This window comes from Vitis vinifera, chromosome 14 (genome assembly GCF_030704535.1).
Source record: "Vitis vinifera cultivar Pinot Noir 40024 chromosome 14, ASM3070453v1".
Lineage (NCBI taxonomy): Eukaryota > Viridiplantae > Streptophyta > Magnoliopsida > Vitales > Vitaceae > Vitis > Vitis vinifera.
This window is the reverse complement of record NC_081818.1, coordinates 24,034,033-24,056,364: the sequence shown is the minus strand read 5'-3', so window position 1 is coordinate 24,056,364 and position 22,332 is coordinate 24,034,033. Positions and strand designations below refer to the sequence as shown.

The following is a 22,332-nucleotide window of genomic DNA, read 5'->3' as shown; positions in this document are numbered from 1 at the left end:
CCCAATGACTGGTAGCAATGAGAGGAGCATAGAAAATGGTCGTGGCAAACTGGCCATTAAGCCATTGGCCTTCCTTCATATTAGATGAAAATAATTTAAGTAACTTAGATCTAGTTATAAGTGGATGGGAGCATCTTCATGCCATATATTCATAGGTGGTCAATAGTAGATGGGCAATAGTCAAATGATAAGGGGATGGGTTGTCCATAACACAAAAGCAAATCATCAAGGTGATTTATCTTATTTTCCTTTCATTTTTATTTGAGCCACCAATTAAGTGAAGAAAAGTATGCATGCTTTCTTGAGATTTTTTTTAAAATTCTATCTTATTTTAATTTTCATTGGATAACTAAACTACAATTCCTTAATGGAAAGATATGTGATATGTGATATGTGATCATGAAATAGGGATTAAGTAGAATAGAATTGACTATGTGGTTGAGTCGTGGAAACACTTGTTTCTTCCATATTTTGGACCTTTGCTCAATTGAATAATATGTCACTATTGAAACATGGAAGAATTGAAATCTTAGATCAAAATACTATGTTTGGATGGTATAATTTGTTTTCTGAATGTATTGGAAAATATCGCAAATTCTTAACTAGAATATATTTTTAAAACCCTAAATCTAAGGATATATGCATGATCATTGTTTTCCACTACATTAGCCTTTGAATCCAATAAATGATATCAAAGCTTTGTTGGATGGATGCCTTAGATGATATCTAGGATGTGCTAAGTCTGTTTTGAAGCCATAAGTTTATGATCCCAAATCCCATGACCGATAGAAATGCATGAATGGTTTTTTTTTATTGTTGAATGGTTAATGGATTTTTTTATTTCATAGATAGGTTGCACGATCTTTATGGAGCCAAGGATTTGTCATTGTTATGTAAAAATTATTTCTTTTCCATTTCCTTATTTCCATACACCAAACATGATTGAAATGCCTTGGAATTGCAAACAATCCACCATGGAGGGTTCACAACTTTTGTGGATCTATGGTTCAAGTCACCGTCGATGAGCTATCGATCACTTAGACTATGTTTAATTCCCACAAAAATTGAGGAAAAATACAAATAAAAGAAAATATAGAAGAAAAATAAAAAGACAAAAGTGAGGAAAAAAAAAGGTTTAAACTTAATAAATTATTTTATATATTTTTTTAAAATTCATTTCACTTATTTTTCTCAGTTATAAAAATATTAAATAATTTAAAATTATTTTTCTTTGTCTTATATAATTAAAAGCTTAGGGTTTTGATAATAATAATAATTAAAAAAAATTGAAAAGCTTCAAGTGGGTGTGGAAAAAAGGTACCCAAGAAAACCAGGAGATAAAGGTTTGTTTGGCACCTATTTTCGAGAATAGTTCTCTGTTGTCCAAAAACATAAAAAAAAAAAAAAAAAAAAAACTAGAAAACATGTTTGTGCATTTGAGTGCTTGGAAATATTTCACGAAGTTCTAACAAGAGGATGTATATGAGAATTGAAAAACCAAGTAGATAGTTGATAGAAAATGATCTTTAGCACACCTTCATTTCTATATAACATATAAATTGGGTGAAGACACTATCACAGTCGTTGCAAAAAAGATCACAGTGACCCTTGATGCCTATATACATAGTAGGATGAGAAATAAGATCATCATCATCAGGAAGCAAATAGGCTTCCTAGCAGCATTAACCTCTATTCAAATCTGTAATTGACTCGACAACAGAGTTGGGCCTCTTGACATGCTTAAAATTATTGAAATGAGCTTCTTGGCAGCGATCACCTTGAGCGAAATCTGCAATCAACTTGGCGACAGAGTTGGGCTTCTCAAGGTGAGGGAGATGACCACAATCTGGTATGTGATGCATAATTGCATCTTGCAGTTCATGTTGCAATCTCTGCATTATTTTTATCCAAGACATCAAACACCATAATCAATAACCTTACTACATGCCAAATAGTTCAAATTTGGTCCTTAAGACAAGAATGATCATTAGGACTGCCTTAAGGACTAGGGGAAAACAAGACATGTGAGTTTTAGAAAAGAAAACCCCCTTGGGTTTGAATGCTTTGACAGTCTCTAATGGAGGATGCAAATGAGACAACTAGGACACAAGGATCTGTGGTAACAAATTCAAGCAATTTATACTTATATTGTAATGCTGTTTGTCCTATTGCTTGTTTTCCAGTTCAGGAACTTCAATGCATTACCAAAAGAAGTTCTCACATGCTTCTTCTGAGAAGTAAGCAACATGGGGGAAAAGGTAAGTTTCAATTTCTTACAGAGATGAATTTCACCTTCGCTTTTTGAAACAGGCTAAAAATATTACACTAGTAGTTACAAGAGATCCTACATTCCTGGATTTTTCCTGGATTGCATCTACACTAGGTCCTTTCACAATATATCTTATGCTTGGCTTCAAGCCAGAAATTTGTACATTTAACTGGAAATGTTCTCAACTCTCGAGTATACATTATCTATGTTTGTTTGACAGGAAAAGTGAAGCAAAATGAAAACAGAAAAATACTTAATTCACACTTTTATATGTAGGTTGTTGCATGAAAATGTTGGCCCTCTGATCAATATTTTCCTCCAGGAATCTATTTCCCTCAAACTGGTTGCCCCGTTGTTTACAGGACAATGACCACACAAGTTTAAACCTCTAATTTCTTGCAAACTTATACTGCAAAATAAAATTTGTAGTTTCTCATATTTTTCATCACCTTCACATCCTAGGATAATTTTCAGTGACTTGCTTTATGTGGATTTTGTTGATGGCCGGACTGTCCAAATAAAAGGATCAATACGCCCCTCATTGAAAAAGAAAAACAGAGCCAAAATGAAAAGCTCTGCCAAACAGTTAGCAAGTAGCCAGTTAAACTTTTCCAAATTGTATTAGTGGAAAGAGGCATTTGATTGTCTGCCCACCCCACCCTGGTTTCTCCAGTTTAGATTCTGTGTAATAAGCCTAAAGGAGCATGCACTTTTCTAACTGTAAAATTAATTATGACCTCGATAAAATCTCAAAACTAACCATTGCAAGCTTGTTGCTGACAATTTGATCATGCTCACCCCAGATGACAAGTGTTTTTTGCTTGACCTGTGGAACAGAATTATCAAAAAAATGGTAACAAGCATCAATACATGTTTAAAATTTTTACTACAGGATTATCTCTACCCCTTCCTCTATATGCTTTAAACCATATGTACCACTTTCTACTTTTTAGAGGGTTGCAGTCTTGTTCTTGAAAAGAATAATAAAAAAAAGAAAGAAAATCCAAGAAAAAGGAAGCATTTGCAAGGCATTTTTGTTTTCATTCTTCCAGGGACCAAATAGAAAGTAAACTGGAAAATTTTTTATGATTCCAAAATGAAGACTTGGTAAGAAAACAATATGCTTGTCTTAGCTACATATGTGACAACATGGAACTTGGAACATCATCTTTTTTTTCAAACAAAAAAAAAAAAAGAAACTTGAACAAGCACAATGTGACAAACAAACAAAGATTCCAGTTGAAACCCAACTAAACTAATCCCTCACTTTTCTTGGGCTTGATTAATGTGCAGCATATCACAACTAGAAGGCAAAGTCAGTGGCATGACCAAATACGATCATCAGAAGAAAGCACATCTTTAACTTATATTTGGGTCCTGATGATTCTATTGCTTTTCTCGCAATAATATTTTTAGAAACCCTAGGGGCTAGGACTAAATGAAAATTCAAGTTGTCCACAATCATAAGCTGGAAATGACCTCATCAAAGGCAGAAGATGCTTTAAATATTCATGCCTCGTGTATCTTTTTTGCACTACCGTTTTCCAATTTAGAAATCCTGTAGGAGTTTCATTGAAAAAGCATCACAAATAGCAATCAAACACCTAAACTTAGTGCCTCCTCCAGAAATGGAATAGCAAAAATTCTTCCATTTAACCTAATGATTTTCTCTCTATCTTCAAGATAATTGTAAATGAAATTAGTCATCACTTTCCCAAACATAATTTCCAGGCTACTTAGTTTTAGGTGGGAAACCCATTCTCCCAGAAACCTTTGGAAACTCAAAAACTTATTTAAGATGTTCCAGAAACTACTGAGGAAACTTTAAAGGAGATATATAGATAGAGAGAGAGAGACAGAGAGACAGAGATAACATAGCAGAAACACCCAGGCATTAGAAACATGGTCCCTATAAATCTCCTTTTTTCATCTCTCAAGGCTTTTTCCATAGTATGCATAAACATTTTTAATTACATGATTATTTTAGATCCCAAAATGGATTTTAGCATTTATGTTGTTTTTATTAATTTTCCCTTAGCTTTCTTATTCAGTCATAAATCATTTCTTACTTCCTTTGACCTTTCTGTTTCTTGTTTCTGCTACTGTTTGGTAATCATGTTTCCATCACTTTCAGGAGATATTTCAAACAGTAAATTAATCCCAGACAATGCACCATTCTGCTACCTAGAACACTGAGATAGAGACTTCCTCTGCAACATGCAATCTTCTTCTTATACAATGAGCCATGGCCATATAAGTCACGGTTTTGATTTTTGCACCTTGTTATTGGTTTTTAATTCGAAAGTCTACAATATTTTTGCTCTTAGTAACTAGCAACTGACCTGAGTCTTCTTCACACCTATCCAAAGACCCCAATTCTCAATAACTTGCCTGCTTTCCCCTTTCATGAAGATGAGACAGTCATTCACATGCAGAAGGTGTGGCAGATTGAATGGCATCTCTCAATTAAGAGAAAACATCAACTTCTGCAAGAATGAATTCATCACCTCTACTAAAAACCTCCAGTACAATAAATGAAACTTGGGAATGGGGTATTGCCTTGTTTGATAATTCTGAGAGACAGGAAGATAAGAGCAAGAAGACCATTGAGAGCACTGCTTATCCAGATAGCAAAGTCTGAGAAGCCAAATTCTAAATAGCCAAATTACTAAACCCACAATCTAATTGGTTGTATTCCTCTAACAAAGAAGGTATTGAGGACTGGACATAATTACTAAACTCACGATATACGGAAGGCTCTTGGTCCCTCTCTCCACTCACCATTTTCCTTATCCAAGCATTGTCCATAACTGATCACTAAGAATTGGATAAAAGTGAGTAAGAGAGTGAAGATTCAAGGCTTCAAAGTTATTTTTTATTTTATCTTCCACTATCAAAAGTTTAGCATTATGGATCAAGGCATGCACTCTTTCATTCAGATTTTTAACTGGTTATTAGTATTAAACATCATGAAATTTTCTAATATTTGGTATCAAAGCGTAGTTGAGAATTCATTATGTTTCTCTTTCCTAGTTTTAATCATATTTTTTATATCAATAATTTGCATCAAAAAAAAAAAAAATTCAAGCTTAAAGCTATGGAGAAATTATATTATCATAACATGAAGTTATGATAAAATTATTTGTACTTTTTCATAGCATAAAGCTATGATAATATTACTCTCATAACTTGAAGTTATGAACAACTGAATTTGTACATATCATAACTTGAAGTTGTAAATGAAGAAATATGCAAATCTCATAACCTAAAGTTGTGAATAAATGAAATTGAATTTCATAACCTGAATTATTTCTGCATATTATCATAGTCTAAAATTATGTGTACTTTCTTTTGCAAATTCTCACAAGGAAAAGTGGTTTTGTGATTTGTAACAGTTGAAAGCTATTTGCAACTTTCATAGTTTGAAGCTATGCCAAAGTATTTTATATACTCTTGTAACCTGAAGCTACATAGGAAAAATTATTTATATTTTCTTGTAGCTTATCTACTAGTTATTTATATATATCATGGTATTTGATTAATATATGTGTGTTACTTAACAAAGTGACCAAACTAGAAATTTTCATGGATATAAAATATGATTTTGGTTTTGATTAATATGTGTGGATATTTTCTTGCAACTTATCTTCAAGTTATTTGATGATCGAACAACAATATATAGCATCAAACAAGGCACTAACAAACACATTGATGTCTAAACTAACCAATATGAAGTACAATGGAGTAAATGGTATTAGATGACAAACAACGGAGATGAATATAGCCAATTAACTCAAAACTTTGAAAATGAGCATTTTGGAATGAATCTTTTCTTGTACAATTCATCCCAAACTCTCTCTTTTTAGATTATGGTCCTTTTAATACTTCATATAACACACATAAGGATAAATGGACCATTCATGAGTTAATTACTTTATGTGTGCAAGAAGGAAGATTGAAATGTTAGAAATTTCAAAAGGTTCACACGGCGTCAGACAATAAATATCAATCCCATAAAAGGAGAGAAACAACAAAGAATAGTAAGAAATCTAGAAACTTAGATGGTAAAGAGAAGGAAAGTAATTTAAAGTATTATTTTTATAAAAAGAAAGGACACGTGAAGAAGGATTGCATCAAAATGAGAAAAAAAAAAAAGGGTTTTAAAAAAAAGATGATTTCTTATCACTTATGTGTTTTAAAACCAATTTAGTTCATGTTCCCTTTAATACATGGTGGCTAGATTCAAGTGTCATAATTCATGTTTCAAATTCTATGTAAGGACTCCTTACAATCAAGAGTCTAAGTGAGGGAGAAAAATATATAGAAATGGGGAATCAATTAAAGTATGAAGTCAAAGCTATGGGAACCTACAGACTAGTTTTGGGTACCGCACATATTTTGTACCTCCATAATTCCTTTTATGTTCCTTCTATCTTAAGAAATCTTATATCTTTGTCTAAATTTGATTTAACAATGTATACCTTCTATTAGGACAATGAGTTTAAATTATATGTTGGTAGTTTTGTTCTAATTATTTTCTAACTTAGGAAACTTTTTAGATAGTAACTTACTCTCCATTGAAGATTCAAGATTGTTGGTCGCTCAACCGGAAAGTCACAAGTTTATCTAAAAAGGTTTGGATTGTGGCAAGTTAGGTGCTCAAAGGGTTGAAGAGGATCAATATATTTTTTATTGAATAAAAAATGCTTTAATTAATATTTTGAAAATGCAGGGGGCACCACTCGAGCAGTGGGTAAGTGCACTCGAGCACTCCTACAGAATCTACCAGATTATGACATAATATTTTTTAGATAATTATGAAAAATATATTTGAAAATTCAGGATACTGATCCCCTAGGGCCTAGAGGCCTATATAAACCCCATTATAACCCTTTTACGGTGGGACATTCATTAAGAGAGTTAACCTAACTTGTCATACCATTCCCAATCTCTCAAGAAGGATTCAAAGTGTTGAATCTTGAGTTGTTGAAAGACCTGCATCCTTTCAGCAAGACTGAGGAGTATTCACTAGTGCAATTGGTGATTGTTGCGTTGTAGACATGGATCAAGTTGTAGGGTATGGAGAACACGTCTTTATCGTAAAGCAACCAGATAAATTTGTGTGATTTGATCTCATATAGTGGATATAGATTTGAGGTCTTAGATCCCGTAGTTTTTTATCTCCACGGTTAGTGTGAGGGTTTTCCATGTAAAAATTCTTGTATCCCTTGCATACTTGTTTATTCATTTGATTACTTTGATTATAGTAATTATCCCTGATCCCTCACAAGTTAAAATTGGATATTTTATTCAAAGCTTATATTGTAATCTTTTTAAACACACCCATTCAGCCCCCTCTAAGTGTTACCCTGTTGAACAACGGTTTTTCACCTTCAAATTTAGAAATCAATCTCTCACCATTTATAGAAATTCCTTTTTGATTGATTTTGGGTTTTATGTGATGGTTTATATAAAATTAACAAACCCTTTGTTTACTTAATCTCTTTTAGCCCTAAATGTTATTGTTAGTATGAAACTTGACTTCTTAAAAGAAAGTTCATCTATGTTATGGCATAAAAAATTAGGCCACATTTCTAAGCAAAGACTCATGAGATTGGTAAAGGGTGGAGTTTGAAAAACTATATATATATATATATATATATTGATTGCATTAAAGAAAAACAATCTAAAATTACTAGTAAAACAACTACAGAATAATTGCACAATATTCATGGTCAAGTACATCCCAGAAAAAGGGCATAGTAAAAAGACACAATCGTACACTTATCTCTTTGAAGAATTCTTTCCTTAGAAATTTGTTTTTGTGGGTGAAGATGTACATAAATGTAGGTTCTATGTCTTTAATTGATTTTATAAATTGGTTGGGTTCGGAGTTGTCTTTTGGTGTTCTCTCCTTTTGCTTCAGTCCCTTGGCACTCATTCTACACCTCCTATGTACTATGATGTGTCATCTTGTTGGTGCTTGTCTATAGAATCATATTATTTGCTTGCTTATTTATATATAAAAAATACTTTCATAATTAGGATTGAAATCTTTGTAGATAGGTTGAAACAACTTCTTAGACTACACTAAAGACTTATATCTTGAAAGATATAACATGCAAAATTGCTCAATAGGAGAGTGATGTCCATGCTCAAAGGCAAAAAATACATTTCTGATCAATGCCCATGAAATGGAGTTTAGAAGAGTAAACTGAAAGAGAATCCAAATACTTTAAGGTTAGTTTAGTTCAACTCCAAAGGATAAACACAGAGAAGATGAACACATTTCTAACCTTTTTAGGTAATCCAACTGTTTGCACTTAACTATCCAATCAGTTAAATTAGGTAGTAGCACAGAGAAGAAGATAAACACATTTCTAACTTTGTTTCTACTGAAAAGGAAAATTCTAGAGGATAGCCAAACATGACCACTAGTGATAAATCACATTCTCTACCCACCAAATATCACGCCTGCATATATGACACATACTGATAAAATTAAACAGCTTTCTTCTCATCAGGGTTTACAACTTCTATTTAGTGATTAAGCACAGTATTTTGAGAGAATTAACACTGAGAATTTCTTCCATACCTGTTTTATTTGGGCAATAACATTATAGCCCCCGCTTTTCATAAAATTAACTGTTGCATCTTCCCACCAAGGTAATAGACAGTGTAAGAGGCCCACCTAGATGGTAAAACAAGAACAAAAACAAATTAGACTCTTCCTCAAGACAACAGATTTTAGGAAGACTTAAAAACCAGCAGCAGAAAAACTCAACAGCACAGTAGTTTGTCATCAGTGTTAACCATGGAAATAAAATGCTCACATTGGTCCAATCAAAGCTTGTTGCAAATGAAATGCTCTTGTAGGCTAACAAATTTGAACATAATCGCAGTGGGAAGCTCTTCAATAAAGAAACCTGGTGCAAGAAAATAATCAACAGGGCAAGATGAGCTCATTACTACAAGAATTTAATCTAAAGCAAATGAAATGGAGGGTATGTAGCCAGGAAAAAGCTCTATTTTTCTTCTGATTTACAGGGGAGCATCTTCACTTGCCATTTAATAGGTGCCATTTTTTGGTGCTTGAAATGTATAAATATGAAAATTACATTTTAATTGTGTGTGTGCGTATGTGTCAGAGAGAGAGAGAGAGAGAGAGAGAGCTAATAGCAGCCATGAACACCAGAGTCCTGCTACTCACTGAATCATCAGAAGCGGTATGCGCATAGTTTCATCATGAATAGAACATGAAAACAGTAACTACTGAAATACAAACAATGAAATGATGAAACAGAACTAAATTTAAGTCATTTTTTTTCCTTCTGCAACACATGTTATTTTAGTGTATATTTGGATACATTTTTTGTTTTTAAAATGGAAAGTAGTGATAAATTCTATATAAAATGCAAAACCTTTTGTACAAAAGATATAGCTTTACCTTATATCTTTAAAAATCACTTTAAAAAAATTTTTAATTTGAGATTATGGTACCCAATTTTTTTAAACAATTTTGTAAAATCATTACTTTTTCAATGTAAATCTCTAGGAATTCTTACATCTTATATAAAAGTTACTACTACTTTCTGATTTTAAAAACAGAAAATTGGAAGTGAATTCAAACAGGCACTCAGTTTTTCATCTTCAGTTTTTTTTTTTTTTTTTTTACTTCCTTTTTTTTTTTTGTTTGAGCTTCAAAAAGTAGCGTCGAAGCCTTGTACTGCAAAGACAAGAAACTCTCAAGTTACATTCTCTTTGCTTTAGTTAAGAAGTCCAGTTAGAAAGGCATGCCAAGGTATTCAAGATGACAAGACATCATGAACCTGAAATGAAATTAGATCTAAAATGTGCATCAACATGGACAGACAGAAAGCAGTCTTACAATAAAGAGAAGGATGTTTGTAATTTAAAAGCAATCTCAACCCTGATAGTTTCTTTTATTAATGCCAGCATGGTTAAGGATCAATAGCACAGTTATCGGCTAGAACTAACAGTATCTTTTCTCTAATGGTCTTGCTCCTCTTCAATGTATAGAAGTTTTCTGAAAACCCTTATAGTGCTGAAGTTGACTGCTGTAATCATACATGTCTATGCATGGGGTTCTTTATAGTTAATATGAAGAGGCACTGCAGTTTCGTACAAACCACAGTATATTTACTATAAAGAGGACTGAAGATAGCCAAAATATCAGAATAATGCAGGGAATTCTTGCTTCTATGACACTCATAATCATTAAAATCCTTGACTGCTGCTGCTGCAAGTTCTAACTTTTAGTTGAGTAGCATATATTAACGATATCATGGGCAAACTCCATATTGTGCCACATATGAACATAATTCAATAAATAATTTTCTGATAATCAGACCTTTTGAGAGCAAACAACTAAAATGATGTCTGTTATGTTTTCTGTAGCATAGAAACTTAGGCTTACCCCAGCATAGGCCAATGGTCTATATAACTTTGATAGATTGCCTGTGCCTTCTGCATACACACTTGCACCTATCAAAACCAGCTTCTCAACCTGCAAAGTAAAGAGAATATCACATCAGCAAAACATAATTGACTAATGGCAAAGTAACCAGATTGTGAAGCCAGGACATGGGGCAGTAACTTTCAGTAAACCCTAGGGTCCTAAGTGCTGTCACGGTGGCTTTCATCCGTGCATGCACTCCTATCTCTGAATCAGCATATGCAATTGCATATGTGAGTATTCAACTCAAAGGTGTTGAATACAAATTTAAGTACCAGGTTCACAAACATAAAAGTTCTAACCTGGGTTCATCTCCCCAGCTCCACAGTTTGATGATTTTTGAACAAAACTAACCTAAATTCTGTGTACTGGTCCAGTTCCACATGCCCAAAATTCTGATCCATGTACCAGAGAGACACAAGTTATCCCAACCTATAATTTACAGAATGGAAGCTGATCCACTTTGACCACCCAATCTGTCACTATCATATACACCATTCTGTGCAACTTGCATCTACAATCCATTGAGATAGAGGATTGAGTTTTCTTCAGATACCAGGGTCAATACACATGAGAGTTCATTAGACTTCTCCAGATGCACCAATCAACCTAATATCCCCAATTTCTTGTGCTTGAAACTTTCTGGGGTTATTACTTGACCACAGTGACTTTTTATGTTTCCTAAACCCTATAAAGATCTCAAAATTTGGTTGGAAGGGTCACTATCAGCACTGTATATATATATTTGACATAACCTGATACACTGGTCAATCAAAAGCGAATTTGGAAGGGCTAGTTGTAATTCCTTGGACAATGAATGCACAATATGATATAAAGAGTAAAAAATGGGTGAGAGAGAGCGAGAGAGAGAGAGGGGTCGCGGCAGTGATAGAGAGGAAGGAAAATGGCGAGACGACGACGGCGAGGGGGATGACGATAAAGTGGGGAATCGAAGGCGGCGAAGAGGGTTCGCAGTCGAATCCAAGATGTTTGTGCTGGAGCTGTTAGTGAGAAGAGGAAAACCCCAAATAGTTATAGAGGAAAGCAAAAGGGGAGTCTCGTCTTGGGTCAGAATGGGTTTGGCGAGCTTAGGGTTCCTAATGGAGGGCCTAAACCACTGCATAAGGGAGGAGAAGGAAGATCGGTGGGTGAAGGAGTGGAAAGAACAGGGGAGATCCTTCTCGCTGCTGCGAAGTGCAAATCAAGCGGGATGTTTTCTCAGGCTAGGGGTAACGGATTCGGAAAGAAAACAATACCGGATCTTTATCCCAAAAGGTAGGAAGGAAAAAATGGGATGGGCTGCAATGATGGAAAATCTACAGGTCCTACGCATGTCAATCGACAGAAAGAACCAAATGCAAGGTGAAAAGTTTAGGAAAAACATGGATCTGAAGAGATCTTTTGCGGAAGTGGTGAAGAAACCGACGTGTAGAGGTATAAGCCCAGTTCAAGTGAAGGTAGGGAGGAAGGAAATACAAAGTAATTTGGAAAAATTGGAGTACTGTGTTGTCGGGAGTTGGAACCCTAGTTTTGGGGATGAAGAAGATTTGGAAAAATGGGGGAGGTTTCTGGCGAGTTCTTGGGGTCTGAAAGGGAGCCTAGGGTTGGCAAAATTGGAAGAGAGTAGAGTTTTGTTGGAGTTTGAACACTTGGAAGAAGCTAAACGGGCCTCCCTCTCAGGTGAAAAAAGGATGGGAGCGATAAGGCTGGGGTTCGATAAATGGAGACCATGGGATGGATGCAGAGTGGAGAAGGAAGAAAGCAACGAGATGTGGGTCAGAATTTTTGGGCTACCAGTGCTACTGTGGAATCCGACTGTGTTGAGAAGGGTGGGGGAGGAATGTGGAGGCTTCATCGACATCGACTCGAAGACGAAGAAACTGGAAGAGCTTCAATGGGCTCGGATCCTGGTTAGATCGACCGGAGGTAACAAGCCGAGTACGCTGGAGATTGAGATTGAGGAGGAAGTCCTCACGCTTGCACTCTGGTGGGAGTTCAGGCCGACAGTCAAGAAGCTAAGGGTTGCTAGCCACAGATGGGAGGAGGTCAGGGACGAGAGTAGCTCACGCGCTGGCTCGCGTGTGGAGATGGAATCGGTCGTTGACAGGACTGAGGCTCTGGTACAGTCAGAGGAGGGGACAGGGAGACAGACGAGGGACAGGGGATGGGAGGGGACAGAGGATTGGGCCCAACAGTCAGGGCCCATGGGGCATAGGGGCTGTAAGCCGGATCTTTCGGGCCTAAAATTGAAGGGTGTGCTGGAAGAGGGGGTGGGGCTACAGGCTGGGCCATCCAAGATTTGGGCTGATGAAGGGGTAGGCTATATGAATGAAGCCACCCTAGTTAAGCCCCAGGCCCACTTTGAACGGCCCATGGGTTTATTAAATCCAGAAAACAGAATGGGCTGGAAGGCTAGTAACTTGGGCTGGGTTTCAAAAGGATATCAGGCCCAGGTGACAAGTTTAGGGGCAATAGAAAAGGGCCCAGATGGGCCGAATGCAGAGAGGGTCCAATTATTAATTGAGAGGACGTCCAGTCCTAGTGGTCCAGAAGTTAGCCAGCCCAAAAGATGGGCTCAGATTGGGAGTGGCCCAGAGGTTGTTTTGGAAGAGGTCAGCTTAAATCAACCCACAGCCCGTAATAAAGGTAAAGAATCCATGGAGAGAAGAAGGCTTTTGGATGCCAAAAGTGCCAGCAATGTGAGCTCTTTAGAGGGGGAACACCTAATCATATGGGAGTCAGAGGAAGCAAGGACGTCAAGGGAGAAAGTCATACCTTCAGCAACAGATAAGGCGTTGGCAGAGGAGGCCATGAGGTATGATTCTGGTCTAAGGATAGAGAGGGAAAGGGGTTACGGGTCTTCTCATCTCATCTTGTATTCCTTTGATCGGACTCCGGTGGGGGAGTCTTTCGATCATTCTAGGGTCTTGAAGGAAAGCAATGATGGTGGGCCCGGAATGGATGATAAGGGATGCTGGGATATGGTCGAATTCAATAAGGATCCAAATTTGGCTAGGGGGGTGGAGTGGAACACAGAGAGGATAGAATTTCTACAAGCCAGAGGAGAGAAAGAGGATAGATGGGAAGAAAGTAGCTTGGCCAAGTTCAGTCATTTTTTGGGTTTTTCCACAGAAGGGTTGGAGAAGGAAATTTTGAATTTCTTGGTCAAAATAAGGAAGAGACGGGAGAAAATTCATAGCAAAGTATTGATGGAGAAGTCAAAATTTGAGAGGGAATTGAAGAGGCTGGAGTGCTCAGTTAATTATGAGAAAGAGGGTAAGCAAAGAAGCCTTCTATAGGGCAAAGGGGATCAGCTTGCAGTAGATTCATGAAGCTGAAGCTATTAAGTTGGAATGTGAGGGGGGCTAATGACAGGTCCAAGAGGAAAATCATCAAGACTTTTATAAGGAATCAAAAAGTTGATTTACTGTGTATTCAGGAGACAAAAATTCAGCCAATGTCGGAGGGGGTGGTGAGAAGTTTAGGCTCGGGTAGATTCTTAGATTGGAGGGCCTTGGATGCGGATGGGGCAGCGGGAGGTCTGTTGATTTGTTGGGATAAAAGATCGATGGAAGTTGTGGACTGGGAGGAAGGACAGTACTCACTGTCGTGTAGATTCAAGAATGTGGAGGATGGGACTGTTTGGGTGTTTACGGGAGTCTATGGTCCTTTCACCAGAGAGGCAAGAGAGGGACTGTGGGAAGAACTGGGGGCTGTAAGAGGAATCTGGGACGAGCCTTGGTGCCTAGGAGGTGACTTTAACAGCACCCTTTATCAAGGAGAAAGAAATCGCCAAGGAAGGATAACTCTGAACATGAGGAGGTTTGCTCATATCATTGATGATTTAGGGCTGGTAGACCTTCCCTTGCAAGGGGGAGAGTTTACTTGGAGTGGGGGCCTGAACAACCAGTCCTGGGCAAGGTTGGATAGGTTCTTGGTGTCTCCTAGCTGGCTAGACAAATTCAGTGGGGTGATTCAAAGGAGGCTGCCCCGTCCTGTTTCGGACCATTTCCCTATTCTGCTAGAAGGAGGTGGGTTAAGGAGAGGTCCTTCTCCTTTCAGGTTCGAAAATATATGGCTAAAAGTTGAGGGCTTTCTTGACCTTGTCCGGAGTTGGTGGAGGGAAATAGAGGTCAGGGGTACAGCTAGTTACAAACTGGCAGCAAAGACGAAGAAGCTCAAACAGAAACTGAAAGTTTGGAATAGAGAGGTCTTTGGTAACCCGGAAGATAACAAAAGAACAGCCTTGCAGCAAGTGGACCATTGGGATGGTGTGGAATGTGAAAGAAGCTTGTCCTTGGAAGAGACAGAATTAAAAAATGAAGCAAAGGAAAGCTATAAAAAATGGGTTATGTTGGAAGAAAGTCATTGGAGACAACTATCAAGGGAGGTGTGGCTTAAGGAAGGGGACAAGAATACGGGATTTTTTCATCGAATGGCAAATGCCCACCGTAACAACAATACGTTGGATAGAGTAAAAATTGATGGGGTTTGGTTGGAAGAGAATCAGGAAGTAAGGGAGGGGATTGCAAATGCTTTTCATCAGAGGCTCTCAGAAGAAGTGGGGTGGAAGGCGGATATTGAGGGGATCCAATTAGACCGGATTAGCCACCAAGAAGCAGAGAGTCTGGAGATTCCATTCTCTGAAAATGAGATCCATTCTGCTTTAATGGATATGAGTGGGGATAAAGCCCCTGGGCCGGATGGTTTTACTATGGCGTTTTGGCAAAGCTCTTGGGATTTCGTGAAAGAGGAGATCTTGGAGATGTTTAAGGAGTTTCATGAGTAAGGATCCTTCCTCAAAAGCCTCAATAACACTTTCCTGGTTCTGATTCCTAAGAAAGGGGGAGCGGATGACTTGGGTGATTTTAGACCCATTAGCCTCCTAGGGGGCTATACAAATTGATGGCTAAAGTGTTAGCTAATAGACTCAAGAGAGTGCTAAACAAAGTGGTAGCCCCTACTCAGAATGCGTTTGTGATGGGAAGGCAAATCCTTGATGCTTCTCTTATTGCAAATGAGGTGATAGACTCATGGCAGAAAAGAAAAGAGAAAGGGCTCATATGCAAGTTGGATATTGAGAAGGCGTATGACAGCATTAATTGGAACTTCTTGCTGAAGACTCTACACAAAATGGGTTTTGGTCCTAGGTGGTTGGGGTGGATGTGGAGTTGTATCTCTACAGCCAAGTTCTCAGTTCTTGTTAATGGGGTCCCAGCTGGCTTCTTCCCGAGTTCTAAAGGGCTTCGTCAAGGGGATCCATTGTCCCCTTACCTCTTCGTCTTGGGAATGGAAGTGCTAGATGCCCTAATTAGGAGGGCAGTTGTGGGGGGCTACCTTTCAGGTTGCAGTATCAAGGGTGATAGGAGGCACAATCTAAAAATTTCCCATCTTTTCTTTGCTGATGATACAATCGTGTTTTGTGAGGCTAACAAAGAGCACCTAACACACTTGAGTTGGATTCTCTTGTGGTTCGAAGCAGCCTCAGGCCTAAGGATCAACTTGGACAAAAGTGAAATCATCCCAGTTGGTGTGGTGGAGGAGATTGAGGAGATGGCAGTGGAATTAGGATGTAGGGTGGGATCTCTTCCTTCTCAGTATTTGGGCTTGCCCTTAGGGGCTCCGCATAAAGCCTCCTCAGTTTGGGATGGGGTGGAAGAGAAAGTGAGAAGGAGACTAGCACGGTGGAAACGTCAATATATTTCAAAAGGGGGGAGAATCACTCTTATAAGAAGCGTGTTGGCTAGCATGCCAATCTATCACATGTCTTTGTTCCGAATGCCTAAGTCAGTGGCTAAGAGATTAGATAAAGTTCAAAGAGATTTCCTATGGGGAGGGGGAAGTGAGGAAAAGAAAGCTCATCTCATCAAGTGGGAGGCGATTTGTGAGGATAAAAGCAAGGGAGGACTAGGCCTAAGGAAGCTGGTGTTCCTGAACAAAGCTCTGCTTGGTAAATGGGTCTGGAGATTTGCTATTGATAGAGATGATCTATGGAAGCAAGTGATAGTAGCGAAATATGGGCAAGAGGGCCTTGGATGGAGAGCAAAGAAGGCTTATGGAACTATCGGTGTGGGGGTTTGGAAGGAAATATGGAAGGAATCTGAATGGTGCTGGGATAACATGGGGTTCATAGTTGGGAAAGGAAACAAAATCAACTTTTGGACTGATGTTTGGTGTGAGGATACAAGGCTAGCCCAAAGTTTCCCCCACCTATATGCTATGGCTTCGCATAGGAATGCGACTGTGGAGAAGATGTGGGATCAAAATTTTGGCCAAGGGGGGTGGAATCTAAGATTTTTGAGGGACTTTAATGATTGGGAGATGGAGATGATAGGGAACTTGTTGCATGTGTTGAGGGATTTCAAGCCTTCTATGGAGGAAGACTCAGTCCGTTGGAAGGGAGGAAGGAATGGTAAATTTAGGGTGAAAGAAGCCTATAGATTGGTGACCAGACCGAATGATATTGGTTTTCCTGCTAGATGCATTTGGGTGGATTCAGTTCCATCCAAGGTTGCATTCTACGCTTGGGAGGCTACTTGGGGGAGGGTGCTCACTCTTGATAGACTTCAGAAAAGAGGATGGTAGCTTCCTAACTGCTGTTTTCTATGTGGTTGTGAAGAAGAAACTGTAAATCACATTCTTATTCATTGTATAGTAGTCAGAGTTTTGTGGGATATTGTTCTTGGGTTATCAGGTGTGCAGTGGGTTTTTCCAGAAACTGTAAAGGAGGTTCTAACTAGCTGGAGGGGCCCTTTCGTGGGAAAGAAAAGGAAAAAGATATGGAAATCCATTCCGTTGTGTATTTTTTGGACGGTTTGGAAGGAAAGAAATAGGTTAGCTTTTAGGGGAGGAGAGCTTAATATCCAAAAGCTTAAGAATTCTTTTGTGTGTAGTTTGTGGAGTTGGGCTAGATTGTATATTGGTAAGGAGCGTATGTCCCTTATAGGGTTCCTAGAATGGTTGGCGTCCAACTAAGGGATGGTGAGGCTCGTTGTTTTTTTGGCTTTTTGAGGGGTTTGTTGCTTTGTATACCCCCTGTATACTTGTAACTCTTTGCCCTTCATTAATATATCTTGTTTTACTTATCAAAAAAAAAAAAATGAATGCACAATATGATTAAAGGCACAACTGAATGACATACTTACAGCTTCCGGATAATTGACTGCAAAATCAATTGCTACAGCAGCGCCAAGGCTTGGTCCAACTAATATGACTGGCCTTTTAATATGGGACTTCCATAGCTATGACAGAGTACGAAAAATAAATTAGTCTCTAGTCTGAAGGAATGGAATTCAATCTTCACCATGGATGATAAAATTAATAACAAGAGTATGCAGCATCCCAACTATCCAGAACATCCACTATGTACGTGTATGTGTGTGAGTGTTCCAAGTCAAGAATATACACTTTGAAAGGATATGTGGCGCGTAGAATAAAGAATCATGGCTGCAGTGGAGGTAGAGACAAACACGACATGTTCAAAAGCAAGAACAAAAGAATCAATAAAAGTACCTGGTAGAGGTGATGACGCTTGCTTGCCACATCACATGGTGGAAGCCTTTCTAATGGATAAAAAATCAAGAATATTCATTAAAAGTATGTCATATATGAAATCAATGGGAGATATGTAACTTATTCCAGCTAAAACCAGAGTCAAACTAGATAATTGAACCTAAATCAGAGAAACCCCATCCAAGAACATCCACAGCCCAAGCCTCCAAACCAGCCTCCTCCAGCAAGGGATATGTGCATCTCCATTCTAAACAAGAACTGAGTAACACAATGGAGGGAATCAGGCTTAGCAGGAAATAAGAAGAATTTCATAACCATGGTGTGTTGGTATGACTTTCATATACCACAAACCTGTCAAAACAGTGAAGGAGAACCACTGGATTACTGTTACTTCGTATCACTGGTTTCACACAGCTACTCATTATGCAACTTCCAGATGACCCAATCTGTCAAAATCACAGGTACACCAGATTAGTGTCGCAATGTAACAGGAAAGTCAAAATGCCCGTGGTTTTCAAGAATAGTGTAAATCATATCATAGACAGTCAACACAAGTGAAATTTCTTCTCTAGGTTACAGGCATATAGCCCAAGAGAAATCTCCCTATCTTCACCATTTGCATGGGAAGATCCTGAATACCAAAATTCTTGAATCAAAATTCTTGAATTTTTTTCTATCCAAAACAAGGAAGGAATCACAATTATTCACCAAACTAACAAAAAATGAAAATTTTAAAATTGAAAAAATAAACAAATAAATAAAGATACAACCCCAACCCCAGATGACAACTCAAGTTCAACTACAGCCATACCCATCAAGAAAAAACTATTGCTAGCTAATACAATCTCCTAGTCAATAATTTCCTCAGATTTGACTGCCCACAAAGACACTCCCTCCTAATTTTGCAAAAAGAGTAAAGCAATAATTGCCCAACTGCTTCTCTAGAAAGACAAGCCAAGAAACAATTGCAGATTACGCCTTGAAACTTGTCATTTTCCTTGCAAAAAGATTTTCAACATTCCCTCCAAGATTCCAAATACATCACAGTACACAAACAAAATCAATCCCGGCAATCCCACTCCAACCCACACCACAACACAACACAACACCTCTGCATGCTACTACAGAACAGTAAAATTTTCTCTACCCCACCTCACATTAATGGATTGCCGGCATGAAAACAAAAACAGAGTTGGGTGAGGGTAACCTGCACGGGAAGCCTCTGGATCCTCTGAGCCAAAGATCGAGCAAATGGGTCCTTGATTTTCTCAACTTGTTTGGGAAGAAAAGACGGAAACACCCCATCGCCATTACCATTACCATTTCCATAAGCCCCACAGACTAAAGCCCCAAAACCCCCCCTCCTCAACTTTCTGAGTTTCTCAACTCCGATGACCGGAGAGACCAACGACAGAGCCATTATTTGTCCGGTCACTTGCTTATGTGCTGTTCCTTAAATTGTCCTGTCTCAGCCTACTTTTAGGAGGCGGACCTAGTCGCTAGTGGGTAGAAGGTGGCCATGCCATTTCTAATGCAATATACACGTTTCAACTCTAGTTCAATTTCCTCCAGCACATTGCCTTCCAAATTTCGTTTTCACGTGCTCTGAAACTGCACCTGCCGTCCATGTTCATAAAGATTTAGCTAATTACATCACATAAAAACATCATCAATTACACCTCTTTTATACATCAATCAAACGTCCTATGTTTGAAGATATTCAATCTTATCTAATATTTATATATGATTTAAGATTATAGTAACATACTTTATCTATCGTAAATTAAGTAATTTACTCTTTTGCCCATCCACCCTTTCCCTCCCTTGAGGTCCATTTCAACTCCTTGATATAACCCTAAATATGAAAAAAATAAATAAATAAATGCTAAAAAAAATATTAAGGTATCGAAACGATTCAAATTGAATTAAATTATATGATTGAATAAGGACGGACGAAAAAAGGATAAAATAGTAATAAATAAATAAAGTTACCATACAAACAACTTTAAAAATCTCTTCCACGAATGGTAAGAAAATAACATGTACGTGGTAAGGAAAGCCTGAGAGAGGAAAGCCTAAGTTGTGTCATTTCATAGGCCACCGCCAGAGATCAACGTCATTGAATTTTCTGCATGGAAATTGAATCACTGGTCCCAATCAAGTACCATTCAATTAATGATCTCTTGTTCCCTCGTAAATGCATGCCCCAACTGCCACATGCTGCTGCCTACCGAATCCGATTTTGATTTCAAAACAAAAATGTAATGAAGTTTTAAATTAATGTCTATTTTTTAAATTTTAATGATAATTTATTTTTAAAAAAAATTGAAAATAATGGTATCTGCGGGTATTTTATCTGGTTGGCAATCTTATTATTTTTTTTAGCAATTAAATTAAATATAACTTATTTTTTTAGGTCTTCTTCGTCTTGATACAAGTTTAGATTTCAAAATCAAATTCGGATTTAGGTTATTTGGAATAGTAGAATTTAAATAAGTACGCTTTCAAAATGGCTAATAAAGAAAATATTTTATATTTCCTAATTGGGTTTATGACATGTTTTTAATTCCAAAAATTATCTTTGATAAGTTTTATGGTTATATTTATGTCTAAATTTGTATTTGATTTAAAAAAAAAAATTGGAATACCCTTTTTTAGTAAGTTTTAAAATTGTATTTATCACTAAATTAATATTTGATTTTAAAAAAGTATATTTGTAATAAAAATTAGAAATTCTAGAAAGTGTTTTATAAATATAAATAGAGATATTTTATTTATAAGAATTTGTTAATTCTTATAAACCTTAAAAAGAGTATATCATCAACTCTCAAACTTTCAAAATATTTTTATAAGGGCTTTAAGGGATTTGCATTGAGTATATGGAAAAGGAGTGTAGTATAAGATTTCAAGAAGTAGGCATATTTGATTAGGTAAAATCATGGACGAAAATGTTGTGAAAATTTGTTAAAATATTGATAAAATCATGGATGAAAATGTCAGGAAATTTTGTTAAAATATTGGTGTAATATAAGATATCGGGTTGCTAAAATATTGGCGAAAATATAAATCGTTGATTTTTTGGTGTTGGGTAACATGGGCACATGGGGCAAAAAAATCACCTATTAATCGAGGATTTTTTTTTTTTTAAAGGCCCATGGTTTTTCAATATTTATTCGTGTTTTTTGTTTTCTTAATTTTTTTTTCTAATTTATCTTTTATTTTAAATTTATATTACTATTTTATTTTATATTATCATTTTATTTTTAGTTATTTTTCATATTTATCTCATTAATCATATTTTAAAAAATTATTATCACTTGACTTTTTATTTTTATTTTTATATTTATCCTTTTAATTTCATTTAATTTTAAATGTTTTTATTTTAAAATATTAAAAATACAAATTTATTCAAAATTTGCTAAAATATAAAAAAATCAACAATGTTCTAATATTTTATAAATTAAAATTAATTTGATAACATAAATTTTTAATAATTTAATTATTTAAATAAGTTAATGTTAATAGCAAAAAGTTGTTACAACTTTGTAATAAAATTTTAGAAATTAAATCTCAAATAAAATATATATTGAAGGAATTTAAACTAATTTTTTCATAAACATTATATTTAGTTATACTTATATCAATTATACTTACAAAATAATTTAATATTTGTATTCTTACTTATTTTATCATTTTATTTTTTAATTTTTTCTAAGCATTTTCATGAATTTTGAACAATTTATATTTCATTGATATTTTACTGATATTTCGGATATATCCATAAAATACAAATATCAATATATCATTATTTACCAATATTTTCATTTTGGGTAAAACTATTTAGTGGATTATTTAACAAAGATCATCCATGGTTTTTCATTAACCTTTTTACCGGGGAATAGGTGTATCTAATCATCTAAAATTATGTAACCTAATTATTTCGTGGAAACTATTAGTAGTTTTATACACCTAATAAGTTGTGAAGTGGTTTTTTCACGTTATATCCTTGTGTTTATTCATGCAATAGATTGACTGCTCTCAATAAATAATTAATTGAAAATGACAAATTGAAATT

At 36.5% G+C, this 22,332-nt stretch overlaps 1 protein-coding gene across 1 annotated transcript; it reads right to left on the bottom strand.

Annotated features, from left to right (window-relative positions):
* Positions 1-1,509: 1,509 nt before the first annotated feature.
* LOC100249814 (alpha/beta hydrolase domain-containing protein VTE7) lies at positions 1,510-19,909 on the bottom strand. Its single transcript, XM_059742574.1, has 10 exons — positions 19,465-19,909; positions 18,609-18,703; positions 18,418-18,515; positions 18,258-18,307; positions 17,891-17,986; positions 10,707-10,796; positions 9,103-9,195; positions 8,865-8,960; positions 3,030-3,095; positions 1,510-1,892 (listed from the first exon to the last, which is right to left on the bottom strand). Exons 1-10 carry the CDS (start codon positions 19,675-19,677, stop codon positions 1,683-1,685), a joined length of 1,107 nt encoding a protein of 368 aa, XP_059598557.1. The 5' UTR covers positions 19,678-19,909; the 3' UTR covers positions 1,510-1,682.
* Between the last annotated feature and the right edge of the window lie 2,423 nt (positions 19,910-22,332).

Excerpts from the sequence above, each read along its gene's own strand:
- LOC100249814 (XM_059742574.1), bottom strand. The coding sequence starts at position 19,677 with ATGGCTCTGTCGTTGGTCTCTCCGGTCATCGGAGTTGAGAAACTCAGA. Across the intron at positions 17,987-18,257 it reads AGCGTCATCACCTCTACCAG|CTATGGAAGTCCCATATTAA; the intron begins GTACTTTTATTG and ends ACTCTGTCATAG. Across the intron at positions 8,961-9,102 it reads CAAGCTTTGATTGGACCAAT|GTGGGCCTCTTACACTGTCT; the intron begins GTGAGCATTTTA and ends TTTACCATCTAG.